General features: G+C 46.5%; 1 protein-coding gene across 20 annotated transcripts in view; it reads right to left on the bottom strand.

Moving 5' to 3' along the window:
• The window catches only part of TXNRD1 (thioredoxin reductase 1), an 87,197-nt gene that overhangs the window by 12,575 nt on the left and 46,632 nt on the right, over positions 1–27,990 (bottom strand). For 4 of the 20 annotated variants that reach the window (XM_075428005.1, XM_075428006.1, XM_075428013.1 and 1 more), the window contains exons 15-17: positions 15,621–15,766; positions 13,911–14,021; positions 1,898–13,310 (exon numbers count right to left, since the gene is read on the bottom strand). In XM_075428005.1, coding sequence (XP_075284120.1) covers positions 15,716–15,766 — 51 coding nt within the window. In that variant the 3' untranslated portion in view covers positions 1,898–13,310; positions 13,911–14,021; positions 15,621–15,715. Of the gene's footprint in view, positions 1–1,897; positions 13,311–13,910; positions 14,022–14,935; positions 15,277–15,620; positions 15,767–23,911; positions 25,629–27,990 lie in introns of those variants that run through there. The other 16 variants (XM_075428023.1, XM_075428004.1, XM_075428024.1 and 13 more) reach the window with 11 other exon arrangements.

Raw genomic sequence — 27,990 nt, 5'->3', positions numbered from 1 at the left:
GCAGAGCCAGATCTGCTGGGACGGGGACAGGAATTCCCCTCCGCAGCCGCTCCCAGAAGGGAGGCCCTGGGTCACAGCTCACCGGGTGGCCTTTGGCTAAACCGCAGCTTCCTCCTCCTCCGGAACCGCAGCGCGGCAGGGTCAGGGCCAGGCTCCTCAGCGGCAGGGACAGAACGGGATTTTGCAGCCCTGAGCGGAGGGCAGCGGCGGTGGCAGCTCGGAGGTGCCGTGGGGCACAGAGGAGGTGGCCCATGGCCTGCGGGGCGGGGGGACACCCGTTCACCCTGCCCCACACCCTCACCGCTGCCGTGGCCCCTTTGGCTCCCCGGGACTCGGGCACACGCCAAGGGGACAGCGTACGGCCGGTTTGCTTCCTCCGGCACCACAGCCAACGACAGTTTGATGAGAAACTTGCCTTTTTTTGCTCCTTTTCCCAGGTGTTGGCCTGCTTTTGGTCAGGCGCTGCCTGAGCAGGCAGCACAAAACAAACTCTGGCAGCGCCAGGCTTCCCCCAGGGAGAAGCTAACGGGTACCTCAGCTGGACTCTTCTGGGTGCAGGAGGAGACGCTCCAAGATCTCCTGCTTTACTTATTTATGTTTTTTGCTTTGTACGAAGCACAGTTTGAGGAGAACGAGCCGCCGGGGAGCCCTGTGGCCGGGGTGCTTTTAACCGTTGGCCTCCCATCGCTGCGGCGTTCCCCCCTCACGGTGGCACGGGAGCCCTCCAGCCCCGCTGACAGACGGCCGGGCCGCGGGCCCGCAAGCCCTCGGGCCGCCCAGCCGGGGAAGGCCCGGGGCCGCGCGGTTGCGGCGCCACCTGGCGGCGCGGCGCTGCCCCCTGCCGGTAGCGCTTCAGGGCGCGGCCCCGGCGGCGCCCGGTGCCCGGCAGCGCTCAGCCCCGGGGGAAGGTCGGCGGGCCGGCACCCCCCGGCCGGCTGCCGAGCTCCGGTGTAACGGCGCCTTGTTTAACAGCGGGACGGACGGACGGAGGGAGGGAGGGAGGTGCCGGGGGGCTGCAGGCCGCCTCAGGGCCAACCGCCACCTGTGCCAGCTGATAGGGACACGCCACCGCCCCGGTCCCCGTCTGGAAGTCGGGGTGCCCTGGTCGCCAAGAAGGCCAATGGAATTCTGGGATGCATTAAGAGGAGTGTGGCCAGCAGGTCGAGGGAGGTTCTCCTCCCCCTCTACTCTGCCCTAGTGAGGCCCCATCTGGAGTACTCTGTCCAGTTCTGGGCTCCCCAGTTCAAGAAAGATAAGGAGCTACTGGAGAGAGTCCAGCGGAGGGCTACGAGGATGGTGAGGGGACTGGAGCATCTCTGCTATGAGGAGAGGCTGAGGGAGCTGGGCTTGTTCAGCCTGAAGAAGAGAAGGCTGAGAGGGGACCTTATAAATGCTTACAAATATCTGAAGGGTGGGTGTCAGGAGGATGGGGCCAGGCTCTTTTCAGTGGTGCCCAGCGACAGGACAAGGGGCAACAGGCACAAACTGAAGCACAGGAAGTTCCAGCTGAACATGAGGAAGAACTTCTTCCCTCTGAGGGTGACGGAGCCCTGGAACAGGCTGCCCAGGGAGGCTGTGGAGTCTCCTTCTCTGGAGATATTCAAGACCCGCCTGGACAAGGTCCTGTGCAGCCTGCTGTGGGTGACCCTGCTTCGGCAGGGGGTTGGACTAGATGACCCACAGAGGTCCCTTCCAACCCCGACCATTCTGTGATTCTGTAAGTCACCCCAGACCTGCCAGCTGGGGTTTGAGTCCCAGTGCTGGCCCTGGCCGTGCAGGTGATGGGTGACAGATGCCATCGGGTCTGTGAGGTTCAGGCCACTGAAGTCCAGTCAAGGCAGCCATGACAGGCCTCTCGCCAGGAGCAGGGTCACTTACCCAGCAAGGGGTCACTTACCCGGCAAGGGTGCTCCGGGTGGGGAAGCACTGGGCACCCTCCGCTCCCGGATGCCCATTGGCACGGGATGACAGCCTGCGAGGGGAGGCCAGTGGTCGAGTGCGACTGCTGCCTTGTTCTGCGATAAGCTCCGAGAAGCGGAGAGAAGAGCAAGTAATTCGGTGTCATTCGCTTGAAGGTTTCTCCTGAAATCAGAGCTGCGGGGCAAATAGAATGAAATAATGAAAAAAAAGGGGGGAGGGGGAAGGAATCTCAGCTGCTTTCACCTCCCTCCTTCCCAAAATAATTATTGAGAACCTCAAGCTTATTTCAGGGATACAGGCACTTGTCTGCTTGTTTTACCTAAGCAGTATTTTACGGCAGGGAAGACCTGAGGGCTTTTTCCACTTGCACAAAGGCTGAAGCTGCTAAAGCAGTGTATAACATCGCTGCGCTGAAGGTGGCCATATCTGCATAAACAAAGCTTTACAGCAAAAGCTTCCTTCAGCCTGTCTCCTCTTTTTGTCATTTTCCATTGATAAATGCACTCAGATGGTCCTCACTGTCACATCAGAGCATCTCAGAGTCGCCACAGCACCAACGGTCTCATGCTCACCTGAACCTTAAACGCAGGCCTTGACCCGAGTAGACCACCACCACCACCACCACCCCCCTTCAGCTGCTCCACACCAGAGGCACTGACCAAACTCCTCAAGAGGCACTGTGGCATTGCTTTAGAAGTAAGGGGCTTCCTACCATGTGTGCAGCTCGAAAAAGGAATTAGCGGGTATTCCCTGTAATTTCAGAGTCGATGTTCTCTTGTTTTGTTAATTTAAATGTGAGCACCCGCGTGGCCTTTGTCTGGGAGTTTTGACAGGGGGTGGGATGAGGGGTTTGGTTGGAAATACTTTCTTTCTTGCCCCAGACATTACAAATCCTTTAAAAATGGTTTCTTTTTTCCTTGGGGGATCACTGCAGAGACAAGGAAGAGATGCATGAGCGAAGGAATGTCTCCAGTCTGTGCTGTGCTACAGTCAGACTGAGCTCAGAGCAGACCAGCCAGATTTGCCCATAAGCCACAACCAGAGCAGAGCAGCACGGGGAAAGGACAATTCTGAGAACTGGTATGTGATGGCCTCAGGGTATGGAAAGGGATGAGGGAGAAGCCTACACCAGAGCATTTTAATCTACTGGCAGATAGTCACCTTTGAGAGAAAGCGCTCTTCATAAGCAGAATATTCTCCAAACCACGTTGTGATACAGAGAAACACACCTTTAACAAAACACCTTTCTGAACCCATTTGCTGATCCCACCTTTACCTTTCGGCAGAGGGGAAGGCAGTATTTATAATGTGGACTTCTTCTGCTGAAAATCACAGATGAGCCCTTGTCTCAGCAGAAACAGAGAAATGCCATTGAGAGGGGTGTGTGACAAGTTACCAAAAGGGTTATTCTGAAGAGTGGGAGGTTTTTCCAGGATTGCCATTTCTTGTCAGAAGACGACTGTATTTGCAGGGAGGCTGCAAGGCAAACATCCACGCTACAGTGGGCATCCCCATGTTTTTCTAGGAATTTTTTGTACATAGAGTTCATGAACACAGGGCTGGAAAGGACCTGACCCTCGCAGGGATGAAGTAGGTACATACCATGCTTGACAACAGTTTTCTAGTTGTTTCTTAAAGACCTTTTCCAGCACTGAAGATAATACAATCTTTCTGGATAATCTGTCCCAGTGCCTCACTATCATTTCAGGGACAAGTACTTCCAGATGCGTCAGCACAACTCCCGGGACAGAAATCAGTGCCCACATGTGGTGTGGCCAGTAGCGGTGCACGGTCTTACATCCAGCAGGGCTGATGGCCATCTCGAAACTCCAAACAAATATTCAAAATTTTCAAATTCCACTTGGCAAAATTTCTGGGCACAAAAGCTGTAAGGATGTCAAACTCATGCCCTACCTATCCCTGCACTTTTCCATTGGCGCTGCAGAAAACCATAACGCCAAGTCAAAAAAATTGCCATTCTACCCAGCATTATCCACTTTAAGGGAGAGGTGATGCAATTTTCCCAAGACTCTGCATCTGCAGTGCAGGCTGAGTGCCTGCGGACTGCAAGCACAGTAGCTCCTCTTACCTGCACAGCAGCGCTCCCACGCAGAGGGCTCCTCAGAGGCTGGTGCAAGGACTTCTCTGTGGTCTGAAGCCTTAGCAGTGGGAGGAAGCAAGCAAGCAGCAGCTCCTGCTGCCAGCATCACCAGGTTACTGTGGCCCCCAGCTTCACGCTCTGCCTTGTTTCAGCCAGTGTTAGAGCCATAGCAGTGGTCTCCTGCCAGCGACCCGTGCCTGAAGTGCCTTCGCCACTCAGCACTTGGAGCTGCTTGGCTTTGCCACCCTGTCACCGAGACATTTTGAGTGGTTGTGGGCCCCAAACACACGTCACTTACAAACAAGGGATGCTGTGTAGAAAAGCTACCACATCAAAATTTCTATCGTATCACCAGCAATCAAAGTAGCTGTTTACAATACCCACGCCTCCAAAAGCTCTATGTTTCTTTGTGTTTATACAGACACCTATTTTTGCTTGCTTAAGAAACAGGTGTGGGAGTGAAGCCAGTTATTATGTGTGAAATTCTCTACAGCTTCTCCGTTTAAACTGATCATTCTCCGAGGCTGCATTGTTAACCGGAACAGCAGCCATGCAGGAAAGGTAAACTGTTTGGCTGGCCAACGCTTGCGTGATCAAACAATTAATCAGCCTCGAAGGCAAAATTAGATTTCCAGGAACCCTGCTTCTTTGGGATTAGATTTTGGAGTGGAAAAGGTCAGACTGAGCTACCAGCTCTAACAACTCGCTATACTTCTTCTGTCATTTTTATTTAATTTGTAAGAAGAAAAAAAATCCGCTTCCATCTAGAGCAAGGCAAAGGAGTTTTCTCTTTCTTGTTAAGGTCCACAGGGCAAAATCCTGACACACTTTCTTAAACCTCCAGTAATTATTTTTGGCTTGGTCCCAGTTTGGTTTCTAACAGAAGTTTGCCTGCAATGCAGAAGTGCCCCTTGCCAACAGCAGACTTATTCTCTCTCTTGAGAGAATCACCAGGCTGGAGGATCAGGACCTACTAACTTGCCACAGATCTGACCAAGCTACTGCTTCTACTGAGATCAGATTGTGGAGCTTGTACTGATGCTGAAAGATGGCAGTATCTGTCTCGCGCGGAACAGGGATTAATCCTCTTGTGATCTGGAGAATGGGTGCAGCGGGGAACAGTGAGCCCAAACATACTTGACCCATCCCTGTGAAAATTATAAACTGTGCTGGTGACACAGTAAGCCCCTGGTCCACAGAGCACGCTCACTTGTTCAGTACCTCTAAACTTCCTTGGGATGCCAATTTCTGATCATGACTTACTCAAATAGACGTAGAGTGAAGAGCCTGTTAAATGCAGATGTTAGGCTCAGCTTCAGATGCCCTCAGCTACGTTGAAAGCAGAGATGAATGGGAAAAAACCATTCTCAAAGCACGCAAAAACATTAGGGCTTTTCTTTCTGTTCAGGTGACACCTTCCATGTCTTCCCAGCATGGCTTTGACACCATCACCTGCAAGTGGCTGAGTCCATTTCTGACTCTTACATACAACTGTAATAAGCTTGTTCCCAAGGGAGAATCACCCCGACCCTCATTATAGAATCACAGAATCATTAAGGTTGGAAAAGACCTCTAAGATCATGAAGTCCAACCATCAACCCAACACCACCATGCCTGCCAAACCATGTCCCAAAGTGCCATGTCCACATGCTTTTTGAACACCTCCAGGGATGGTGACTCAACCACCTCTCTGGGCAGCCTGTTCCAATGCTTCACAACCCTTTCAGCAAAGAAATTTTTCCTGATATTCAATCTAAACCTCCCCTGATGCAACTTAAGGCCATTGCCTCTCATCCTATCACTAGTTACTTGGGAGAAGAGACCAATACCCACCTCACTACAACCTCCTTTCAGGTAGTTGTAGAGAGTGATAAGGTCCCCCCTCAGCCTCCTCTTCTCCAGGCTTAACAGTCCCAGCTCCCTCAGCCACTCCTCATAAGACTTGTTCTCTAGACCCTTCACCAGCTGTGTTGCCCTTCTCTGGACACACTCCAGCACCTCAATGTCCTTCATGTAGTGACGGGCCCAAAACTGAACACAGTATTTGAGGTTTTTTTCTCCATAATTACATGATAAAAAATGTATACTATTCCTTGCAGCACTTAAAAGCTAAATAGAGAAGACAGACAAAGATGAGGCAAGGTATGGAGGCAGGGTGAGATGATTCTCCAAAGCCACCTAGCAGGTCAGTGGCCAGGCTGCGAGAAAAGCCCCGGTCACCAACTACAGTTTGTGTTCTTGCAGTACCCACAGCCTTCAGCCACGCAGCAGGACTCCAGAATACTCCCAAAAACCACACGCTGGGAGCAGACACTTTCTGCCCTCACAGAGGATGTTCACAGCACCTCTAGAGCACCTCCAAAGCAGAAGTTTGTGTGCAGTGAGCAAGACAGTGAGTTACAGCGCAGAGCGTGTTAACTTCCGACGTGGTAGTGCTTCAACCGTGTAAGGAGCGAGGTAACCTGCCTCCCAAGCAGGCAGAGCGCGCGCGGTGCTGGCGCGGGAGACAAGCTCAGGGTGGAGCAGATGCTCCAAGCTCACAGCTCAGCTGTCCTGCGTGCTGACCCCCGCAAAGAGACAAGCCCCAGACGGCACCCATGCTGATGTGCGGGACCAGCAAAACCCTGAACACAACACTCAGAGCTTGTGAGGACGCTTGGGTGGATCTGCAGCCCAAAACGTCCTCCCTTCTGCTTACCCACAGGCACAGCCTTGTAGGATTCTCTGCCTAAGTCGCTTAAGACGCATATGTCCGTGGTTAAAGAGGACAAGCTGAGGGTGTAAGGAAAATACTTTTACCCTACAGCTTAGGAGTGGTCCAGCTAAATAGCAGGCTTCTGTACCTCAGGTTCACAGGGCAGCAGTAGAACTGAATGTAACTCACATGCTTCCTACCAGCGCTGAGCTCAGCTCTCACTAACACTTTCAGTCCTCTCCTTCCCTGAGCAAAGAAATCTTTCCAGTTTGTTTGTTTTCTAAACAAACAAAAAAAAACCTAGAAGAGGGAAATTTCTAAGCTCTCTATTCACTCCCGGTTGTTTACAGTTATGCTGCTGGAACAACAAAGTCTGGTTTTAGTGACTGGTTGCACTATGAAACTTCCCAAAGACAGATCTCTGTTTCGCCAAGAATAACTTTTCTGTACCAAATTAATTTCCATAGTGAACGTACAAGGGGAATGGAAATTTTAGGAGTATGCTCGAGAAATAGGACTTTCAATTACAGGCTCTCAACAGGCCCTGGAAATTTTTTTTTTATCCACTCACCTAAGTATTTTGAAAGTACGTAAGGCCACAGCATAACCAGAGTACTGTTGCCTTCGTTTTTAAACTTCGGGAACAGCAAGCAGATAGTGTCTTATCAGCAAACACCTCTGAGGTTATATGTAAATGACACGTGCTCACAGCTCAACGAGATGTTTGTTGACAGTAAGCTCTCTGCTACCGCTTTTCGCTCTTTATGGTTCCAGCTAATGCCACCATCTTTGAAAAACTGGCAGAAGAAAACGAAGTGTATTGCTTAAGGTATTCAGCTGCAGTGAAACCGGGAGTCCTCCTCTCTTTTGCCACCGATCGGAATCTTTTCCATTTCTTCCTCTAACTTGCAAACCCCTCATCAGCAACCCTAACTAACTCCACTGTATTTAGGAGCAGCTGAGAACCAAAGTTGCTAGCTGTGACCTTCTACCGCCTTTCAAAGATTACTGCAGTTGGCATTTATATGGAAGGGAAGGAAATATAGGGTCATCTGGGACAGAATTCATAGCTGGACAAATTTAGTTGCATTTCTGCAACTGCGGTGCTGAAATGGGTTGAACACACCTGAGAAACTGGATGCTGTGAAATGGTGATTTTTTTTTAAATTGATATCTTCTGCTTGAAAAATACAGAAAAATTCTTGTTTATCTATCATTCAAAAAAAAACCAAACCCAAAATGCCTTGCAGAAAAGTTGACCAATTCATAACAAACAGCAAGTCTTGATCATTGGCTAGGGCAAATTGGTCTAAATACCCTAATTTATTATCAGCTTAATGTACAGTTTACATAATGTAACAAATGATTATAAAATTTGTTCAATCTAAACAATATTATGGACAAGGGAATAACTATTGCACTCTCTTTTCACAGGAGGAGAAACAGAGCTCCAAGGGAGTGAAGGCAGTGAGTTCATGGGGAAACAAGTCTCCCCTAAGCTAGGAGATCCACATGGACCGGCTCTTCCCCACTTGGACAGAGTGCTTGGTGCTTCTGGACATACAAGTGTGTGCTTACTGCCGTGGGTGAAGACATTAAACCACTGTTCACAGTAAATGAGATGCAGGGAGAACGTTCCGGTGTTGTGGTGGATGTTCCTTACCTTCTGTTCCTCATGTCCAGTGATGTGACCTTGCGTGAGGCTCAGGACCCACCTGCTGTTTCAGGTGCCATCATGGGTATGACTCACAACACACGTTATTTGACTGAGATGGTTGAGTTGGCAAATGCCTTCTGTGAGGGCTGAGAGGGTCAGACAGGAAATGCCATGTCCCGGTTGAAAATCTGGGACAAAACAGCATATCAGAAACTTGTGAGGATGAGAAACAATATTTTCCAGAGTGTCCAGGTCCAGCCAAGACATCTGGTGACCAAAACTTGACAGACTGGGTGGTTCATGTCCAGAATCCCAGCTATCCATGCCGCTGAGCCTGACAGATTGCTTGCACCCAGCTCTGGGCTGCTGTGCGTGGTGACAGTCAGATCTTAACACGATGTCTGGCATCACCACAGAGAACCCAAAGCCACCCGCCCACCTCAGAAAGAGCAAAAAGGTCTCTTTTCTGCCCTAGTCCACTGACACAGCCACAGAGAACCATCCTTCCTCTGAAAGGAGCTACAGGAGTGGAGTGGTCTGGCATGGCAGTATGTCAAAGGCAGTGTTTTCCCTGTGATTTTTATGAGTCTCCGTAAGAAGGAAATTAGAAACTGAAGTCTACACTCTCTCCCATTTATAAATGCGTCCATAATGTGTACGCTGTGCTGTAGGTTAATGATGCAGTTCTTAAGCAAGATTAACTGCTGCTTCAGACAGCCATCAATTTTTTATGATTGCAAGACCATTTCCCTACTGAAAACGAATGTTACATTCCCCAAGGGAAGGGCTGTCTTCAGCATCTGTCAGGTGTGTAGGGTGGGAAGATGAGAACAAAATAAAAAAAAAAGAAAAAAGAAAGCAAAAGACCCAAGCTACTTCCCCAGCTCCCACACCAGAGAACAGGTACGTGACTTTCCTCACGGTCACTTCTGAGCATCCCGACTGAGGTTAAACGTGCAGACGTGTGGATGAGCCACTGACCCTTGCTGATGGGGCCAGCTCCCGCTAAAGTGACACTGTAAGTATTCAACGCCCAACACCAGGCAACGGTGACTTTGTACAAGATCAGCACAAGCGTCATCCTGCCTCAGGAGCCTGGGACTTTGTCGTGCCCGACAAAGACAGTCCAGAGACTGCTTAATGCTGTAGCTGAGCTTTTTATCAAACTTCACCTACATTTGGGGCAGATTCCAAGAGGCTGCCTGTAGCTGCATCAGCAGAACAAGGGGAGTCACCTCATCCACCAGTCTAAGGCATCTGTCTAAGAAAAGTGGGAACAATTGTACTTTGTGGATGCCTCTTTCTCTCATCCTTTCTCTCTCCCTATACCAACTGCAGAAGAGAGCCTGATCTCTAACCTAGATTAGAAGCACATTTTTAGATGTCTGAAGCAAGGGGAGATGAATCCTCAGCTGAAGTCTTTGATCCAGTAACTCTGACCAGGTACAACTGGTATAGCTGAAAGGATCCCAGCTACCTCATTAACAATAATCAATAGTTTTAACCTGATTGGTAAAACCATTACCACCCAGTCTGAACCTTTTCAGAAGACTAAGCCAAAAGACCGCAGTGTCTTTGTAACTATATCCTTTGATTCAGCTTTGGGCTGGCTTGTCCTCACATACCTTATTTTGACTGTATGTGGAGAAATAAGTTACGTCTATGCAAAGAACCTTATATCCCAATAAGCATCTTTTTGTTTTGGTTTTGACTAACAAAATGAGGCAAGTTGAGAAAAATAAATAAAAATAAATAAAAATCAGGCCTTATATCACTAACCAACAAGATATTATGTTCCCATTACTGTAAGTGCAGCTGAGATTTTACTACAAAATGGGACTGGAAAAAGTTCATTGTGAACATTGCAACACTAAGCAGGCTCCTAATTAAATGCAATCCAGCTACTCTAAAAGCTGTTCTGGTGTTGGTTCACTGACAACAGCTGAATGACCCTCTGAGAAAGCTCACACTTAGGTTCACGCTTAACTGCATTTCTTTCACCCAACTCCTACCCATGCTTGGAGCTCACAGCTCAAAACTCTGGGCCTCAACAACACGAACATTTTCTAGGCATCTCCCATTATTCCACAGTCACGACCGCAGCTATGGTTGGGTTTTGGCATTTGCGACCGTGTTGCAGCAAGCATTTCTGGCGTTGCTTTATTGCAAGGACTTAGGATGGGAGGGGCCAGATGTGAACCCTTAAACATATGGTTGCTTTATGCTACAAACCACAACAACTACGACTGAGTTTACCTTTCTGCTTCAATAACTGCATGGTGAGATACAGCTGGATTATCTTCCAGCCCCCTAAAGCAATTTGAATGTGTTTTTTGATAAAGCAAGGATGGACCTCGAATTACTTTGCATAGAAAATGTTGTTTTTCAGACAGAAGTCAATGAGGACTTTTTCCATTATGCCTAACAGAATATAGATAAAAGTAAGCTGATGCACATAGCAATACTGCATCCATTAAGCACACAATTTAAACATTCATGAGGAAGGAAAATATTCCAGCCTTTACTACAAATATGCTAAGTCTCCTGACCTTCTGTAGGGAAATACTGTAAATCTTACGAGCATAGAGATATAACTACCCTGAGTTGCTACAGAACAATTATTTATGGAGCAGGGTATCACTTAAATATGCCAGATTTGGCACATCAGAAGTGTTTCCAGTGAACTGCATGTAGGTGAAGGAACAACTGTATAGGTTATTTCCCTTTCAATAAAACCCACAGACCGAATATCATCAATTTGCTACAGACAACAATATTGGTAATGTCTGTACCTTCAGTTTTTCGAAAGAGCCAGCTTGCGTATTGGATGGTTGGTGTGCGTCCTTCAAAGGAGACACGATGGTTTTCAGGGCTGGCGAGCATCGATTGCATCACTGGACAGCTGAATCCTCATAACACAAAGGCAGCCAGGCCAGGTCGCAACCACAAAGGCCGGAGACCACCATGGAGGAGCAGGGTGATTCACTGACTCCTCCTTAAACACCCCAGCGAGGAGGAGGGCAAGCCCATAACCAGCCAGACTACTTTCAAAAGAGCAAATATTTGTCAGTGCCTATGCCAGTACAGCCTCAAAACACTGACACAAGAACTGGTGGAAAGAAGCATCTCTCCCCTCGTATTCCTTAGCCATTTGGAAAACAGCAATTGCTATATTCTAAAAAGCTGAAAGGCTTGACAAAGTAATATTTAAATGCAGGAGGGGTGCCAAAATGGTAAGTGCAGGGACTCCGTCTTTCCATTCATATGCAGAACAGGTATAGCAAGAGCCGTAGCAACACAAACCTCAATTTATCTACTGGTGTGGTCCCGCCATCTCCAGAGCATGGCAGCTCCCCCCAGCTGCTCTGACACAGCAGTAGTATTTTCTTCTGTTGCAGCACATTGGAGATAAAATTTGATTAATTCCATGCTTTTTTGCCTGCTCTGGCTCTGTGTGTATGTGTATATAGAAACTTTGGCACCTTTGCCTGTCCGTTGTCGCACACAGTGCCACGCAGAAGAACACTGGACATTCACAAGCTTATAGAAAAAAAAAACAAAACTAATGTAAAATAGAGATATACTGAAGTCCACAAAACATGAATTGGCTCCTTGCCATCAACCTGGAGGGAAGGGAAAACGTCATTCTTGCGTACAGATGACAAGAGTTACTTCCTTGTTTGTCTAATAAATGCAGGCAAATGCACAGTACAGGGAACTAAGACTGTAAAACCACTTTGAACAAGCTAAAGACATTAAACTGCGCATGCCACATGAGAGCCCCGGCAATTGCACCGGTAATTCTTTTCATGTTTCCTAATTCTACCACAAGATACTCATTTCACTAGCTATTATACTCAAAAATTGTCACAGTGCAGGGGAAGCAGGGAATAGCTTGTACATCCGTAATGTGATCACTGCCAATATATCAGTGTATGAAAACAATGAATGCATTTTCCCCCGAGTATCAGAGTAAGAGCCTACATATCAAAACCATTTGACTTAGTCTTACGAGGAGAAAAGCTATTTTTAAAGAAATAGCATTAGGAGGCAAAAAAGCACAACAGAATAACTTTACGGTCATTTCAAAAGAAAAGCAGAAGGATGTCTCTCATACCACAGTGGCTGGTCCTTGCACCAGCAAAGAAAGGAACAGAAGAAATGCATCCAATTTCTCCCTTGTGATGGTTTTAATTAAATTATTTCCCCTGTACTTTTACCTAGGCTATAAATATTAAATCTTGGCTGCATACTCTTTGCTGGAGGATCCTGGCAAGCTCACTGTGACATTGCATAAGCTTGTAACTCAAATGGCAGATCCTATCCTCCCCCAGCTCTAGTTTCAGGGAATTGAGCCACTGCTTTACTGCCCACCTTGCTGGAAGAATAAGTGGTTTAGCCAAGGAAAGGCAGGAAACTATACAGTTAAAGGGGAAGAGGGAGAACAGAACAGCTTGATTGACTGGTCCTTCAAACACTTTGGCTGGTCTGAATTCTAAACATAGCGAGAATTAATGAGGCAGAACTGTCCTGCAACTTTAAAATTGCCCTAAAATTGTTAATGCCCTATCACTGAACATCACAGAAGGCAGGCCCCTGCACGCACCTTCCCACAGCCATACCCAACCAGTCTCCCTTTCAAACAGGTATGTTTAAACTTACTTGTGATGGACCATGTTGATGCACCATCGTGAAGGACAGGCAGGTTGAACCCAGAGAGCAGCTAACCGAGCCAGCAGGGAAATTGTTGTTCCAGTACCAGGAGAGCAGAAGGAAGTTGTCTGAGTCACAACTACATACCTCGTTCTTCCAGATCAAGTAGGAAAGACCACTACAATGATTTTTACCACCAGCTCATCATTTCTCCTGTCACATGGGTTCTCAACGAGTATGAATCACTTTGCAAGGGACATCGATGCTTCCGATCCAGACAGTTTCTGAAAGGACAAAAACAAGACAGGCTGCAGAGTGGTAGCTTTGGGGCTGGGCTCATGTGTCTAAGAGTCTGAATACCCCTGGGTCTGGAGGGCTGGTTTAGTCTCTGCTAAGCAAGCAGCAAACAAAAAATTAACCTAATTTACACTTAAACCATTTTCTAACTGAGGAAAGAGATTTATGTGTCTGCCTTTAAAAAAATCTATGCAGTGCATTTTGGAAAAAGAACCAAGTGTCACAATTATAATTTCTGTACAATTGCAAATAATGAGTCCTGACTGTAATATATATGTGCACCCAAAGGCCCTTTTCCTCTGCCTGATTCGGAGAAGCAACTGAAGAATATCCTCGCAAGGGAGGAAGGATAAGTAATCTTGATATTTTCCTCCTAAATCTCTCTTGGTTAGCAGGTTTACTCAAAGAAATAAACAAGGAAATCAACAGATGTAATCCGGAGCAGTGCAAATTATAAAGCCTGTCCCCAGATACGTATTAGGTGACCTTTTTTAATGCCTAATTAATTTAAATCCTTTTCTTTTGACTTTAGACCTGCGAAGGGAAGCAAAAGCACAGAGAAGTTAAGGAGGAGGACAGGGTCTCACCATGGGTGGTTCATGACGTTGATTTGCAAAATCAACCAGAAATCCCCACCTTTGCAGTCCAGTTGAGGTAGCGTTCAGTGTCAAAGATGGGTTTTCATATTTATCAGCATTCTGTATTTATCAGTGCAGGGGAAATGAAAATACAATAATGAGCAACATACCCTGTATCCTTGGAGCTAATTACGCATCTTTCTTCACAAAGTAAGTGGAAAACACATGAGCTTGGAAGATACCCGTGGAGCAATTAAACACGTGCTTGTCAACATGTCACAAATACCGTGGTTTTAGAGTTGAAATGAAAACACAAAATGCCATCTGATTGAACTTCAGAATAATTAGCACATCACAGCACACAACCACGACAAGTACCTGTCAACAGCTATCAGCACAGCAATGACATTTTCCACTGCGAATAATAATGTAATTTTCCCCTTTTGAATGGTAACACTATTTTTTGCTGTTTGAAAAAGCAGCATTGTTTAAAACAGGTACAAATATATCCTCCATAAAACAAGATTTCATTCTGCTAAGTTAACACTCAAACAGAATTACTTCATAGATTTTGCAACCAAAGCTCTAACTCCATGTGCAAAAGCAAACGAAGCTCTAATTCCACGTAGCTCCGGGAAGGAGGGGAGGATGCTGCCCATGGGACACTGCTTTTGTGAGCCAATGCCTACACACTCCCAGAATGCTTTGTCTGTGTGCCAAGCTGCATAACCAGGAATGCTCTGGACTTGTGCTAAACTGGTGATTTCTTGTAGGCAACACACCAATATAAAAATATACCAGAGAGTCAGGTACTGTGGGTGATTTTCAGCAATCTTCAGGCAAGTTAATGACAGCTCTGCTGTGCTCCTAGAGTAGCTTGGTAAAAGAAAGGTAAGAAAAACCCCCAAAAAGTTTCTGTGAAGTGTTACTGAAGTTATAAACTCCTTTACTGGCCTGTTCTCTGTAAACAAGTTGGTTATTAATAGATGTGATTTAAAATGCACGTTGAATCACACAGACTGGCAAGTACAGTTGCACCCTTTTTGGGTGGCTGTGTACAATTTTATGCTTGTTGCCTATGACTTTAATTAACAAGTCATATAAGCTTAGACTGTTTGGTCTTTAGAGTCCATTAGAAGAAAAGACTGTCTAGCAACAACAAACTAACAATCCTACAAAGACAAGTTTTGAAAGAAAGACTGGAAGAAACCAGTGTAGGGTCAGCACTGACCGTAGGGCAGGACTGGGTGGGAGTCAGATCCCTTATCTGGTGTAGCGGAAAGTGAAATCAGTACGTTGATTTGCCTGATTGAGGATGTGGTTTTCCTGTTTGCAGCACACCACAGCCGTCCTCTCTTCCAGCTCCGCCTGTGCTCTGAAAAGACCAGCACAGCACAGCGGAGAGACCGACGTTGGCTTTGAGAGCCTCAGAGGCTGGCTGAGCACGCTGCCCGGCCTGAGGAGCAGGGGTGATTTACAGGGCGCTGGGGATCTCTGCACGATGCTCTGTTGTGACATATCGTTTCGCCTTACATGAGAGGTAAATCAGTTCCTGTAGCTGTTCCTAACTTGTCTCGTCTGCCTACCAGAGTGACAGCTTTTAATGCCAGCTGGAATGAGGCTGGTGCCATCACAACAAAAATTCTCTATTTATATTAGCAGGATTAAGTAACCGATCCATGGAGACGGCTCATCGTCACTCAGAGCACAGAAACCCACCTCCACTGACACGTGCACCATTATATCACAGTCCAGAGCAGCCCGTTCTGCCAAGGCTTCACATCCCCTGGGGTGGGATCTGTCTTGTCTTGTCTTTAGCCGTTTGAAAGGCAGGTGTTTATCCAAGTGGTAGCTTCTGCTACAACCTGTGGAAAGATACCAGGATCTCCAGTCAGCAAGACACCTCACCTGTCTCAGACACTTGCATCTGCAGCTTCCAAATTGTGCACAGAGCCCAGGATGACCTAGAAATTTGGACTGCTACTGGCACTGTCATACGCCAAGCCCAACTTGGGTCTTGGCTGACACTGGAATAGTAACATAAATGAAACTAAATTCTGCACTGTGCTTGAATGGTTTCTACTTCTGACTTACCTCAGTGTGAGAGAAGCCCTCTCCCAGCTGTGGATGCTTTGTACCACTGGTGCCATTGAAAGAAAAAGCAGTTTTGCAGTAGAAAATTTGAGAGTCTCAGTATGACATTCTCATAAATGATCTCATCCTCTCACTATTGCCTGTCAAGTTTGGTGATTAGGAATGGGTGGGCAAAGCTGGTTCTCTGTGCCAAACTTCCACGTCATGTAAAATTCAGATAAAATTATTTTAAAATGTAAAAACAGAGATCTTCAAGCACAAGATACATGTGTGTCTGTCTCTGTCCCCTTGAGCACTAATACACAAACCTCTACACTTCCACCCCCCACAAGAAAGGGCCAAATGCTACCAAAAAACTGCACCTGTGGGATTTTAGGCTCGGCAGCAAGTATCAGAAGAAACTACAATGAAACAAGCTGCCGAAATTTCCAACAACTCTCCATAAATCTGCAACATCCATAGAATTTCTGCAGAGATTGAGTCACCGCTGTGGTTGCCTGCCCTGCAGCCTGGTGTCCCAGAACAGAGATGGCCACCATCATGGGGCAGGGCCACCATCTCCTTCACTCCCCATCAGCATGAAAACTACCACCTGGCCCTTGGCTGAGTGGCAGGAAACCACTCAAGAATGAGAACCTCTGCTCTACAGATGGGGCCTCAATCGCAAGCAGTAGAGATTTCCTACTTGGCTTTTATTTTAGAGCAGTGCAGATTTAGAGACTCACGGAGGCAAGAAGCTTGTGTGAAAGAGCTTTCAAACAAACCAGCTACTGAGCCATCAGGCTGTCGAGACACCATCATTCTGGGTCGAGATAGCCCACCCACAGTATCCTGGAGCTGCAAAGAGCTTGGTAATAGTGTTCAGGTTAAACAGTTTGCTTCCAAATCATTATGAACTGGAAGACAGAGTAAATCTCCCCTAAAACTAAAATGACAAGGAGATGCACAAAGGGAATTCAAGAAGAAAATTCCCACCCCACCAAGTATTAAGCATTGAATTTTGCCCTCTCTGGAGGTGAAGTGAGCTGAGCCTATCTGTGAGATCAGTTCTGTCGCCAAAAGGATCAGCTGTGCTTTCCTCTCCTCCCACCCCATCACTCGCTCTACTGCTCAGCTGGTTGCTTGATGAGCCATTTCAGTCCTCAGACAGTTAATCTGCAGGAGGGGAAAAGAGGGCAGAACACAGCTCCCCACGAACAATTTGCATTTTTCATGGTTTTCATTCTTAACCTATTTCTCTTTTGTGTTTTCGTGGGGTTTTCTCCTCTTTCAGGATTAATCTTCAGAAAGAAGGGGAGAAGGACCAAAAAGAAAGCCCACCAGACTGAATAACAGGTGAACACAGGGCCGGTCAGGGACAACCCCTTTCTCCATGAAAGCCTGTTGGCAGTGAGCTCAGTAGGTAACTGAGCATGCAGTTTCCAGTACAAATCACCCACCAGAGACAATTCTTATAATGCTTCTGGGTTGTCCATCAGTGGTTGATGTCGACAAGAAGGGCAGACACATGGGGGACTCCCCGGCAGCCATGCAGAAATGCTGCCGCATGTAGAGGAAGCGTTACAGCTCTGCTGGCTGAAAGACCTTAGGCTGGATAATGTCATTTTCGCATGCCAGAGCCCTCGATTCAGCTCACGGCGCCACTGGAGGAGAACTGAATAACCCTTTAGCGACAGTACAAACGCACCTTGCAACACCTGCACCGTACCAGAGCCACTCCAAAATGGAAACAAAGCACCTTGCACTGAAATTGCCAGGCTAACGGTAACTCTCACAGGAAGCAAATCTTTTGTAGGCTCAACCACTTCACTAAAAAATTCTTCATGTTATACTTCAAAGAAAAAGCCTTGTCAGTATCTCATGTTACAGAGGTTTAATGAAAAATGCCATTTAAACCAATCTAGTTCAACTATTTAAAAAATCCTGGGAGGGTATTTAGTTAAATTTCAATATGATTTGCACAGGTCTAGTGTAAATTCATCCCTTATTACTTCGGGCTGCTTGTTGAGAATCTAAGACAACTTCTTGTCTCCGTTGAGAGAGGCTGAAATGTGGGCTCTCCCATGGCAATGCCCCAGCTGGGGAGGTTCAACACTGACCCTAGGAAGTGGAAGGTGAAGATGCTGCCTGAGGGACAGCAAGGTCTGAGTGGACTGGAGGTGTCCCTGGGGTACAGGCCCAAGCAGAAGCCTCTGTGGTTCCATCAGCTGTCACATCGCCTGCTCTCCAGCTCATCCCCAGGGCAGAGCGCACAGCAGAAATTGTAAGTGGAAAGTTTCAAGGCATGGAAAGATTGAGCCTCCAAAAGACCAAGGAATTATAAATCCATTTTGGAAGGCCAGAACAAACCAGACCCCAAGGAGGGGAATACTGAGCCTATGCCATAGGTCCCTTCAATCTGATATCCTGATTCCCAGGACAAGATGATTAGTTAAAGGTTTTGTCAAAAAACCCACACTGAATATACAGTGATGCTTCCCGTAGGTTGTCCTCCCACCCAAGCTTCCAGCACTCAGTGGTTTAAGGGCATCCTGCACCATCAGCTACAGCCAGATCATTATTTCACTAACCTCCCACCCTGCATGCACACAATCAATTTCTTTTTCAACATAGGTGTATTTTTAGACTATAACATCCCGTGGCAGTGACTTCCATTTAGTCATGCATAATGCAGAAAAAAAAACCCAGCCTCCCTTGACTGCTTTAGCTGTAGCTCTCGTATGGTGAGAAACAGCAAATCATTGCTCTTTGTTTGCCTTTCCCACAAGTTTGATGATTTTAGGACTGCTAAAAACATGTGCCAGAACTCCCCAAGACAAGTCTAAAACGGCAAAAACTTGGTAAAGAAACAAAGGGAGAAGAGAGAGAAGCAGATTAAAGCAAAAGTGAATATGTATCAACACAGAGTTTTAAAGCTCTGCAAGATTTAAATAGGAGTCGGTACCACTCCTCTTGTTCTAAGAAGATCAGTAGCATCTCGCTTTTCCCGAGCGCATCTCTTTTCTTCTGTCTGATTTGCAGGAGGCAGCATGTCTAAAACAGAGACACCACTTTCAGGTGCTTTACGGCAACTTCCCCACCAGTTTTCTTTTCAGGTTGCTTTGATTTCCACCATGACTTTACCTTCAAAGGTACTTCAGAGCACACCCAGCTGATGGTTCGTGATCACATCCCCAGCCTAGTCAAGAGTCGAGCTCTCGCTTTGACGTGCATTCTTCATTTTTATCTTCCTAAATTGAAAGGCATGCGTGCACACACCCCGACATATTTCCCATCTCATGTCCCAGCCTAACGACTGTGCTTTAATTGGCCCAAGGCATTAAACCAAGCCCAACAGCTGTCTGAGCACAGAGCCACATCTCACATACATTTTCCATTGTTTTCTCTTAACGTTGTACCTCAGATAGTGGAGACACAAACATAGGTTGATACTCATCTGTCAGGCTCCTTAAAATAACACATTTAATGGGGTCAGCAGCATCTCTGCTTCATTTCCTCCTCTGGCCCTGCAGTACGAGCTGCTCAGAGTGGTCCTGAGGTGAGGTTACCTGCAGAGATAGCCCCAAGAGGCTGTCTTCACCTGTGCCAACCCTGGGACAGGTTCTGCCCACCAAACGTCCTCCAGAAATAACCCGCAGGTCCGGCGCTGAAGCCCTCAGGGAGCACCGCTCATCTCACACACGGGCACCTTTCTAGTCTTCCTGAACTGACGCTGCACCAACACGTCCCTTCAAGGGAAGCTTCCTACCATGCACAGGAGACACAACACAGCCTACAGACCAGAAGACAGAGAGGTGGAGCCAAGCGAGACCAGCGCCTTGGCCAAGGGCACCACAGATTCCTGGCCCGGCCTCCACAAATGCTCCTCCACGTTGGGTCAAGCAGAGCAGACACGGCACGCACTTGGCATAGAATTACAAAGGCCATTACTCAGCCTGTCTAAATGAGAAGCTAATGATGAAGCGGGACGAATGACAGCTCCCTGGCAGGAGGGAATTAAAGTCTGCTGCTGGAAGGAAACTTTTTGAACCAAACACTGCATTTCCCACTCTCAGTTTGACGCACGCTCAACGCGGCACTGCTTGGGAGCACAGGAACAAGGTGTAGAAACAGGGAGTTTCAGCCCACGTGACCAACGGCCAGCTCTTGCCCCTAAGCACCGAGCCCCCCGTGCCCCCAGCAGCCCCAGGGGCCAGGCTGTGAGTGGATCGAGCCCCTGGCAGGCAGGCACCCAAGGCCAGAGTGGGTCAAGGGGCAGGCGCTAGCCTGAGTTTAGGGTGTCCGGATCCGTGACTCCTGCCAGAGCTCTGGGAGATGCACAGCGCTTGCAATCCGCAAGCTGTGAAACCCAGCTCAGCTAAGTTGAGGTTCTTCTTAACCAGAGAAAACGCTGCCCTAAGAAAAAGCAAACACTCGTGCCATCCGTATTAACCATCTGACTTCAGCTACTGAAAAGAAACCTCAAGGAGTCTCGTTTAAGCTATAAACGTGCAACGAGCCACAGTTTTAGTGTGCAGTGTTGGAGTGACCAATGCAAGTTTAACAGTTCAATGCAAACATAAGCCATTAATTTAAGGCAGTTATTTTTAGCAGCCGTAGAGCTAAGGGAGAAACGGTGCTGGCAGAGCCAAGAAAAACACAAACAAGGACGGTGCGAGTCTCTCTGCACCCCCCCCTTGCCACCGCAGCGCTGACCTGCCGTGCCCTCTGCCACACACGGCTCCGTCACGGCCCCCCTGCACCGTGGGGGAAGGTACTACATGTCGTGAGCTTTTATTTTCAGATATACTGGTGGTGCTGGGACGGCCAGGCTCCTCGCAAGAGGCGGTTATGCTACAACACTAAACAGTGTTCACTTGTGTCATGCGGGTTCTCTCTCTGGCATCCTCCTTCCTTCCGTGATGTAGCAACCCCAACGCGTCACCCAAGGGAAAATTTGCCTGGGGAGACCTCGAGTCACCCCATCCCACAGTCCACACAGATATACACACAAATACATATCTCTGTGTGTGTGCGTGTATATATATATAGATATAAAACGGAGCAGAAGCCGCAGAGCGGGAAGACCCACTCTGGGTCAAACCCAAATGCAAGTCACCGCTTTTGTTTGCCTTGCATCGCAGCACGTGGCACACAGGCACTCCTCATCATGGGTGGCACTGCCTGTCGATTTACACTGGCATTAAAAGGGAAATCAGATCTTTAGGCAAAACATGTTACCTTTTGATTTTGAAAGCACACAATAGGCAGAGCTTGATTTACTCTTTGCCTAACCTAGAGAAAAACCTATTTTCAAGAAAAGAAGTTCTCGCTGAGACAAGTATACACAGAAGAAAGGAGAAGCTGGGTTTTAGCCACAGATTTGTCACTATGTGCCCAGCTCAGCCCCATTAAAGTCTAAAGATGGGGATGGACACTGGTTGGGACCCATGGTGGCCGGCTTCAGCAGGAGATGGGCTCAGCAGCAGAGGATGCTCCATGGAGGGGTCTGGCCACAGCGTGGCCCCCCTGGCAGAAAGCAATCGCTTGCAGGCACCCGATGGTCAACCAAGATGGTGCGGCAGGGCAGGAGTCACCAGTGGTCCCCAGCAAAGTCAGTCATGCAGCTTGCAAGGGCAAGGAAAGCCTTCCCTCTCTGTCCTGATAGGTGCGTCAGCCAGTTGGTACTTCTAAGAGGTAAAAATGCCGTGGGAGAGCTCCCTCAGACAAGTCTGTAACCAGAAGATTTCATGGGAAGAGAGAGATAAAAAAGGTGATTGAATGAAAAAGAACTCATATGTCTGAAGTCAAATTCTGCCCAACAGAACACGGGCCAGGAGCATTTGGCTAATAAAAGGAAGACAAACATAATTTTTCCCCAAGGTAAGAAGAAAAACCCAACAGCCCAGCAGAGCTCTGCCTGCAGCACCGGAGCAGAGCGAGAGGGGTGGAAACAGGGACCACGCCACAGGGAGGCGAGTGCCCGACAGCTGGTGACCGCCCCGGTCCCTGTGGCTGCTCCCCGCTGAGGTGCCGCTCGCCCACCAGCAGCCCCTGGCACGCCATTCCTGCCCTGGGGCGAGGACTGACGGGCAAGCCGGGCCCTCGCCGCGCGGGGCTGAGCGAGGCCTGGGAGCCCGCTGGCCTTGCCTTTCACCAGGCTGACACAGCGGATCAGCAAGCCACCGTCACCGTGCCTCGACGGACGCGGCCGCTCCTCCAGGCCCCGGCGACAAGTCCTTGGGATCGCTCAGGACCTTTTGCTTTTCTGTGCGTGCAGAAGGCAGGGTAGTGGTGTGGCAGATCCCTTGTTGCCTTCTGTTTGGGTTTTTTTTTTTTAGGTTTAATTTATCCCTGGAGGCCAAATAGGCCTTGGCAAGAAAGCAGTCTCACACCATCCCACGCAGAGGACAACTGAGCAATCGGAAAAGCCGCTTGTCAAAGAGAAAGGGCTCCTGAAACTTCACTCCTGGCAGAGCTGCCATTTTACCACAAACATTTATACCGTATTTTGACCTGAAAGGAGTCTATCAAGTTTTACATGAAAGACTCAGCCATCTGGCCGCTTCTTCACACTCTCGCACTGGCAGGGCGCTGCACTAGCAGCACACAGCCATGGCTTTTCTCCTTCAGCCACGCACCAGCTGCCACGTGGCATCATAGGGCAAGGGATGTGCCACGGTGGCACAGCCAGAGACACCATCACCAACAGGCTTCATGAGTGCAAGGTCTTCCCACCAGGCACAGCAGGACACCTACCCGACCGCGAGACCTCCAGCGCCCAGGATGTCTTCAGGAGATCCACCTCGTCTGAAACTGGTCCTGCCCCATCACACGGCTCCACCACCAGCAAGACGCCCGGGCTGGGGCTCCGGGCAGGTCTTGACAGAGGGGAGGCGGGATGCAAGCCTGAATACAAGACTTACAGGAAAGTTAGGACTGCGCCAACAACTCACACCACCGGGAGAGGGGTAAAAAGGGGAATGATCAGCTGGGGTGGGGGAGATTAAAAGAATAAAAAAAAAAAAAATATTCTTGGAATCATGAAACTATTAATTCCCTGCTGAAGCCAGTGAAACTTGCCGTCTGCGTTTTTATCTGCAATACGTTAAGATGGTTCTCACTTCCTCCCCGCCAAGAGTGCCAAAAAAAGTGTTAATAACTAATGGATATGAGTTGAATATAAATACCATTTAACTTACTACATTTTCTAGTACATACTTCCAAAGCATGCATTACCAAATGCATCTTTAATTTGATATAATCATTAAATACTTTGGCATTTAATACATCCTCATGTGATGTTATCATATATAATATATCTCTATCATCATGCACAGATGACAGAAATATGCACCAGAAAATGTTTTCCCTCTGGAGAAAGAAAAGATAAAGCCCTACAAAAAAGAGCCTCCCAGTTTAAGTGAAAAATCAAAGTAGTTAAAAACAACAGCTACTGAATTGTAAAGTCACTAGTGTAAAAATGTACATTATTAATGATGACATGACCCATAGGAACAGATACACTTGGGTCCGATCTTGCAAAGCCAAGCTCATACACGTCTTTATTCCCCATGCCCAGGATCTGACTTCCTTGCATACTTGTTTGAAAATAATGCTGCTATGCACGGGATTAAATATGGGTATGGGCAGCGCCACTGCCAAACGGCTCGGGAACCTGTACTCCTGGGGCTTCAGGAGTTATACAGATGGCAGCTAGTGCAAAGTGGAAGGCTGGTTTCCTAACTAATTCCTTATTTTTAAGTATGTCCTTCTCATATGTTTAACATGCAAAAAACCACACATAAAATAGCCCCAAACCCTGTTTCTCAGAGAAATACCTAACTTCAAAATTGAAACGATGGAAACAAATCACAGCTGGGTTTAACAAGGTGCCCTCTCCTGGCCTTTAAAAAGAAGTCGGCTTGCTGTCACCTGGTTTCTTCACTTGGAAGAGGCATCAAAATGAGCATCAGTTTGTGCAAATATTCAATTTTAATACACTGGCCAGAAAAATACCATCACAGACCGTTCTTGATACCGTACAAAACAGATTTTAAAATCCTTCAGTTATGTATGAGTTTATAAAAATAACTTACAACACTATTCTAGAAATCTCCATAGCAATACAGGAATTTGTTACCAGGTAGAAGTTTAGGCATAAGGCATTCTGCCCAGAGGGCTGGAGAATTTACCCCGTATTCACACCGCACTACTAAACTCCTGAGAACCATTTACTAAAGGTAATCTGAACCTTTCTGCTAAAACAGAGGGAAATGAAAAACCAGATTGAAAAGCACATTAATTTCCACTACAAAGAGGCACTTCTACCATTCCTTGATAAATACATATGCAGTTTATCCAACACAAGAGGAATATTCAAGAATTTGATATTTTCCATGGAAATCTCTGTTTTACAAGTATTGTTTTCTTAATTAAATATAAACCAAAGCACAGATGAAACTAAACACAGCTTTTAGGTCACACCTACACAGAAGATTTTTCACTATTGTGTTCTGTAGGTTGGATTGGGGGTTTGTTTGCTTCTTTGTTTTGGTGGGAGTCCTTTGGTTGGGTTTTTTGATTCTGCAGGCCCACTCATCTGAAGGAAAGTCGCACTACTGCTGTGTTCAAAGTGGCCAGTTCAGACCTGAACCAGTGCAGCACACAGTAGCTCATCTGGAAAGGAAGAATTTCTTCAAACTGAATAAAGCTGCACAGAGCTCTTGAAGTATAATTCATTCCAAAGTAGAACTCTGTCTGTTCCAAATTGGATTAATTATAATCACATAAACTGCAAGATAAAGCTAAGAAGATCACATCTGTTTTCTACACACTGTTGTTACAGTTGAAGGGGGGAAAAAACCAACTACCTTTCTGTACAACAAGGCCTTAATAAAAAGTATTCTCCTTTCTCGTCAAGGAGAACATTTTAACAAGTAAGTTTCTCTAAAATAAATAGTCACAATAGAGTCAGTTTGGAAGCCAAGAAATATGTTACTCTAGATGGTACTAAGCCTTTTTCCAAGGATATGTTCTTCCTCATGATCAAGCATGGAGGTAGAATTTCCCCTCCACAGGCATGTGAGCTGGTAAAACACATGCTCACAAGGAGACAGTGCAACTGCTGTGTTACAACCTAGCACACAGGGGCACTATACAATTATCTGAACTTGTGGTAATGCTCTTCAGTTCTGAAGTTCTTTGTTCAGGTAAGAAACTAGAGAGAAAAAAAACCAAACCAAAAAGAGTTGTTGTCCAGCTGTGCTAGCAGTTCTTTCATCACTGCCCCCCAGACAATGCAGGATTCAGGCTATGACTTCATGAAAGCATCCGTTAAATGCCCTGCTAAGCAACAGCTCGATAGTCAATATCCCCATCACGCTGCTAATCGCCAGCCAACCACCGCAAGTGACCAACTCCCCCAGTGCTCTGCTCCTTAGGATGAGGGAACGCTCCGGGTTAAGATCTACACGTTTCTGCAGACAACCGAGGATGACTTCTCCCAAAACCTTTCTTCCGAATTGCACAAGTCGGCCACTGCGATGAAAGTCAGTCTCTGGCAACAACAGGAATGGGGGGTCTTTAACCTCAGCATCCAGCCTGAAGGGTACTTTCACCAGAACGCTTAGTCACAGTAAGAGTAGTGAATATCTTAAGAGAAAGACAGACAGACAACTTTTAGTATGGCTAGCAGGAATTTGCTCTTCTAGAAGATTAACATGGGCATAATGCTCAAAATCACAGCCATTTCTTAAAGTAATAAAATAATAATGAAAAGCATACATTTTAAATCCCTGCCACTAAACAGCACCCACACATACAAATACCCTTTGTTCTCTTCATTTACTTTATGGTCTTCCTTTTACAGTGGAAAGGAAAGAATTAAGGAAGTCATGTGGCTTTGTACCACCTTTTGTCCTTAGGAGCACCTAATGCTCCTAAGTTTTCACAGTGGGAATGAGTTCAGCAGTAATAAACTCTGGTCTGTACAGCTAATGAATAAGCGTCCTTAAGGCTCAAAGATAACTTCTTTGTTGGGAAAGTGAAGTTAACCTAAGGCTACGGCATTTGGAGAAAACAAACTTTGCCTCTGTACCTTTCTAGATATTAGAGAAATATGGAACTGATTGCTGATGTAGGTATTATGTCTGGGATCTGCATCCTCTCAACAACAGCTAAATCTATTAATAGTAAATTCAGTTTGAAAAAGTCCAATCTTTACTGCTTTGAAGTCACATTAAAGAAAACAACATATTCCAGAACAATTATTGTAAAATTAAAAGGTAACAATATTCAGGAAGAAAAATTCTACAACCTTGTTTAACATTAGAACTTTACTATGCAAATAATTGCATAGTTTTGCATAGATGTGATACAGAAAGGGAAAAAGGAAATCAAACTCACTTCTATCTAAATGGTTCAAAGTTGCAATAATGAGCTATCATCAAAGCCATCTTTCAGGAATAATAAACTTAGCACAGAATAAAGTATATACGCGTTTCAGTTATGCAAATAACACTGAAGTATCTAAAGATAATGGGGATCTGAAAGCCCTACAGTTCTGCAAGCAGAAGCTTTGCTGCATTAAGGCTGCTAGCAGCTCTTCAGAGAACATCATCAATAAATGATATACCTCTTCTGCTTTCTATAAGTATGTAAAGCATTACGCACAAATCAGTAAGACAAATGCATGTCTAACATCTATGGCAGAAGAATAGCAGTATCTTTAAACTATAGCGCATGGCTTGAGACAGGGTTTCTAACTCTTCAGTTCTGATCCACAGACTAACAACATTTTTTATTATTATTTCACATTGAAGGACAGAAATTAAAAAGCACAAAATTTATCTGCTTTCTTCTCGGCCCGATTGCAGGCTCTGGATGTGCTAGCCAGTTCCAACGGCTCCGGGGACCACGCAGCTCCCCAACTCCAGTAAGCCAGCTGGGACTCATTCAATAATTGTTGGAAACATGAGAGGTTTTGGCAGAATTTGTCAGTTATACCAGTGAAGACAAAAGTTTCAACTCAATGACTGGAAAGCCATCATTAGCTAACTCGAAAAATCGTTCCAGCATTCAGAAGACACCTTCTCTTCATCACAGATGCCCGACTATGCACGCCGGTATTTCAAGCAGTGCAGTACAGTCCAGGCTGAGAGGCAATTCTCTGTAAGGCTGAGGTCCTACCAATCTATGCTTACGCTTATTTGTACTCTGCCTCGCGAGAAACTCCATTCAGAATTCAGGCTTTCTGCAGAATAAAATGCTGCTCGAATAAGAGAACTGAAACCTGGCTCTAATTTGTAAGCAGTGAGAAATGGGACCCTCAGTCTTACAGTCTTCTTCAAGTTGAGCAATGCCATGTTTCACAGGAGACTCTTTGAGGAGTGAATTCGTACCAATGCCAGTGAAGATGTCAGCATTGGACCCTGCAACATTGTCCTTTTCACGCTCAGATCAGGCTTCATTTTCCTCAGTTTTAACATGAATGCAAGATAAAAATAATCCTGACATTATCCATCATTTTATTCATCCTGATATGTGCTATCCTCACAAATCCCAAACGATTTTACAGCATTTTTTTAATCAAAGAGTACCATCTTGCACTTCAATTTTTGTTTACTGCTGAAGAGATTAAATTAAGCAACAGGCATAAAAAACCCTTTTGAAGACTGGCACTAAAAATGATTACTGTTCCCTGGAGCTTTTAAATAGTGTATTCCTCCTGAGCCAATTTCTTCCTCCCCCACTCAAACAAATATGATTATCTGAAATTACCTCCCTAAATTATGTCTAATCATCATTCTATTCAGTTTCAATTTTAGCAGCTCAGATGTCCAGAATAAATTACGACTATCATCCTTTCTTCACACTGCATATGCTAATACCCTGCTTGAGTTCACAGGTTTGAAGGCCTCACTCAGCGCTCCCCCTCCGCAGGGCCCCTGGTAAGGTAAGGACCTGCTACCCCTCTCCAAGGGCTTCCAAGAGCACCATTACATAACACCACAGA

This window comes from Opisthocomus hoazin, chromosome 8 (genome assembly GCF_030867145.1).
Source record: "Opisthocomus hoazin isolate bOpiHoa1 chromosome 8, bOpiHoa1.hap1, whole genome shotgun sequence".
Taxonomy (NCBI): domain Eukaryota; kingdom Metazoa; phylum Chordata; class Aves; order Opisthocomiformes; family Opisthocomidae; genus Opisthocomus; species Opisthocomus hoazin.
The sequence above is the reverse complement of the archived record's forward strand: the minus strand, read 5'-3'. Positions and strand labels throughout refer to the sequence as shown.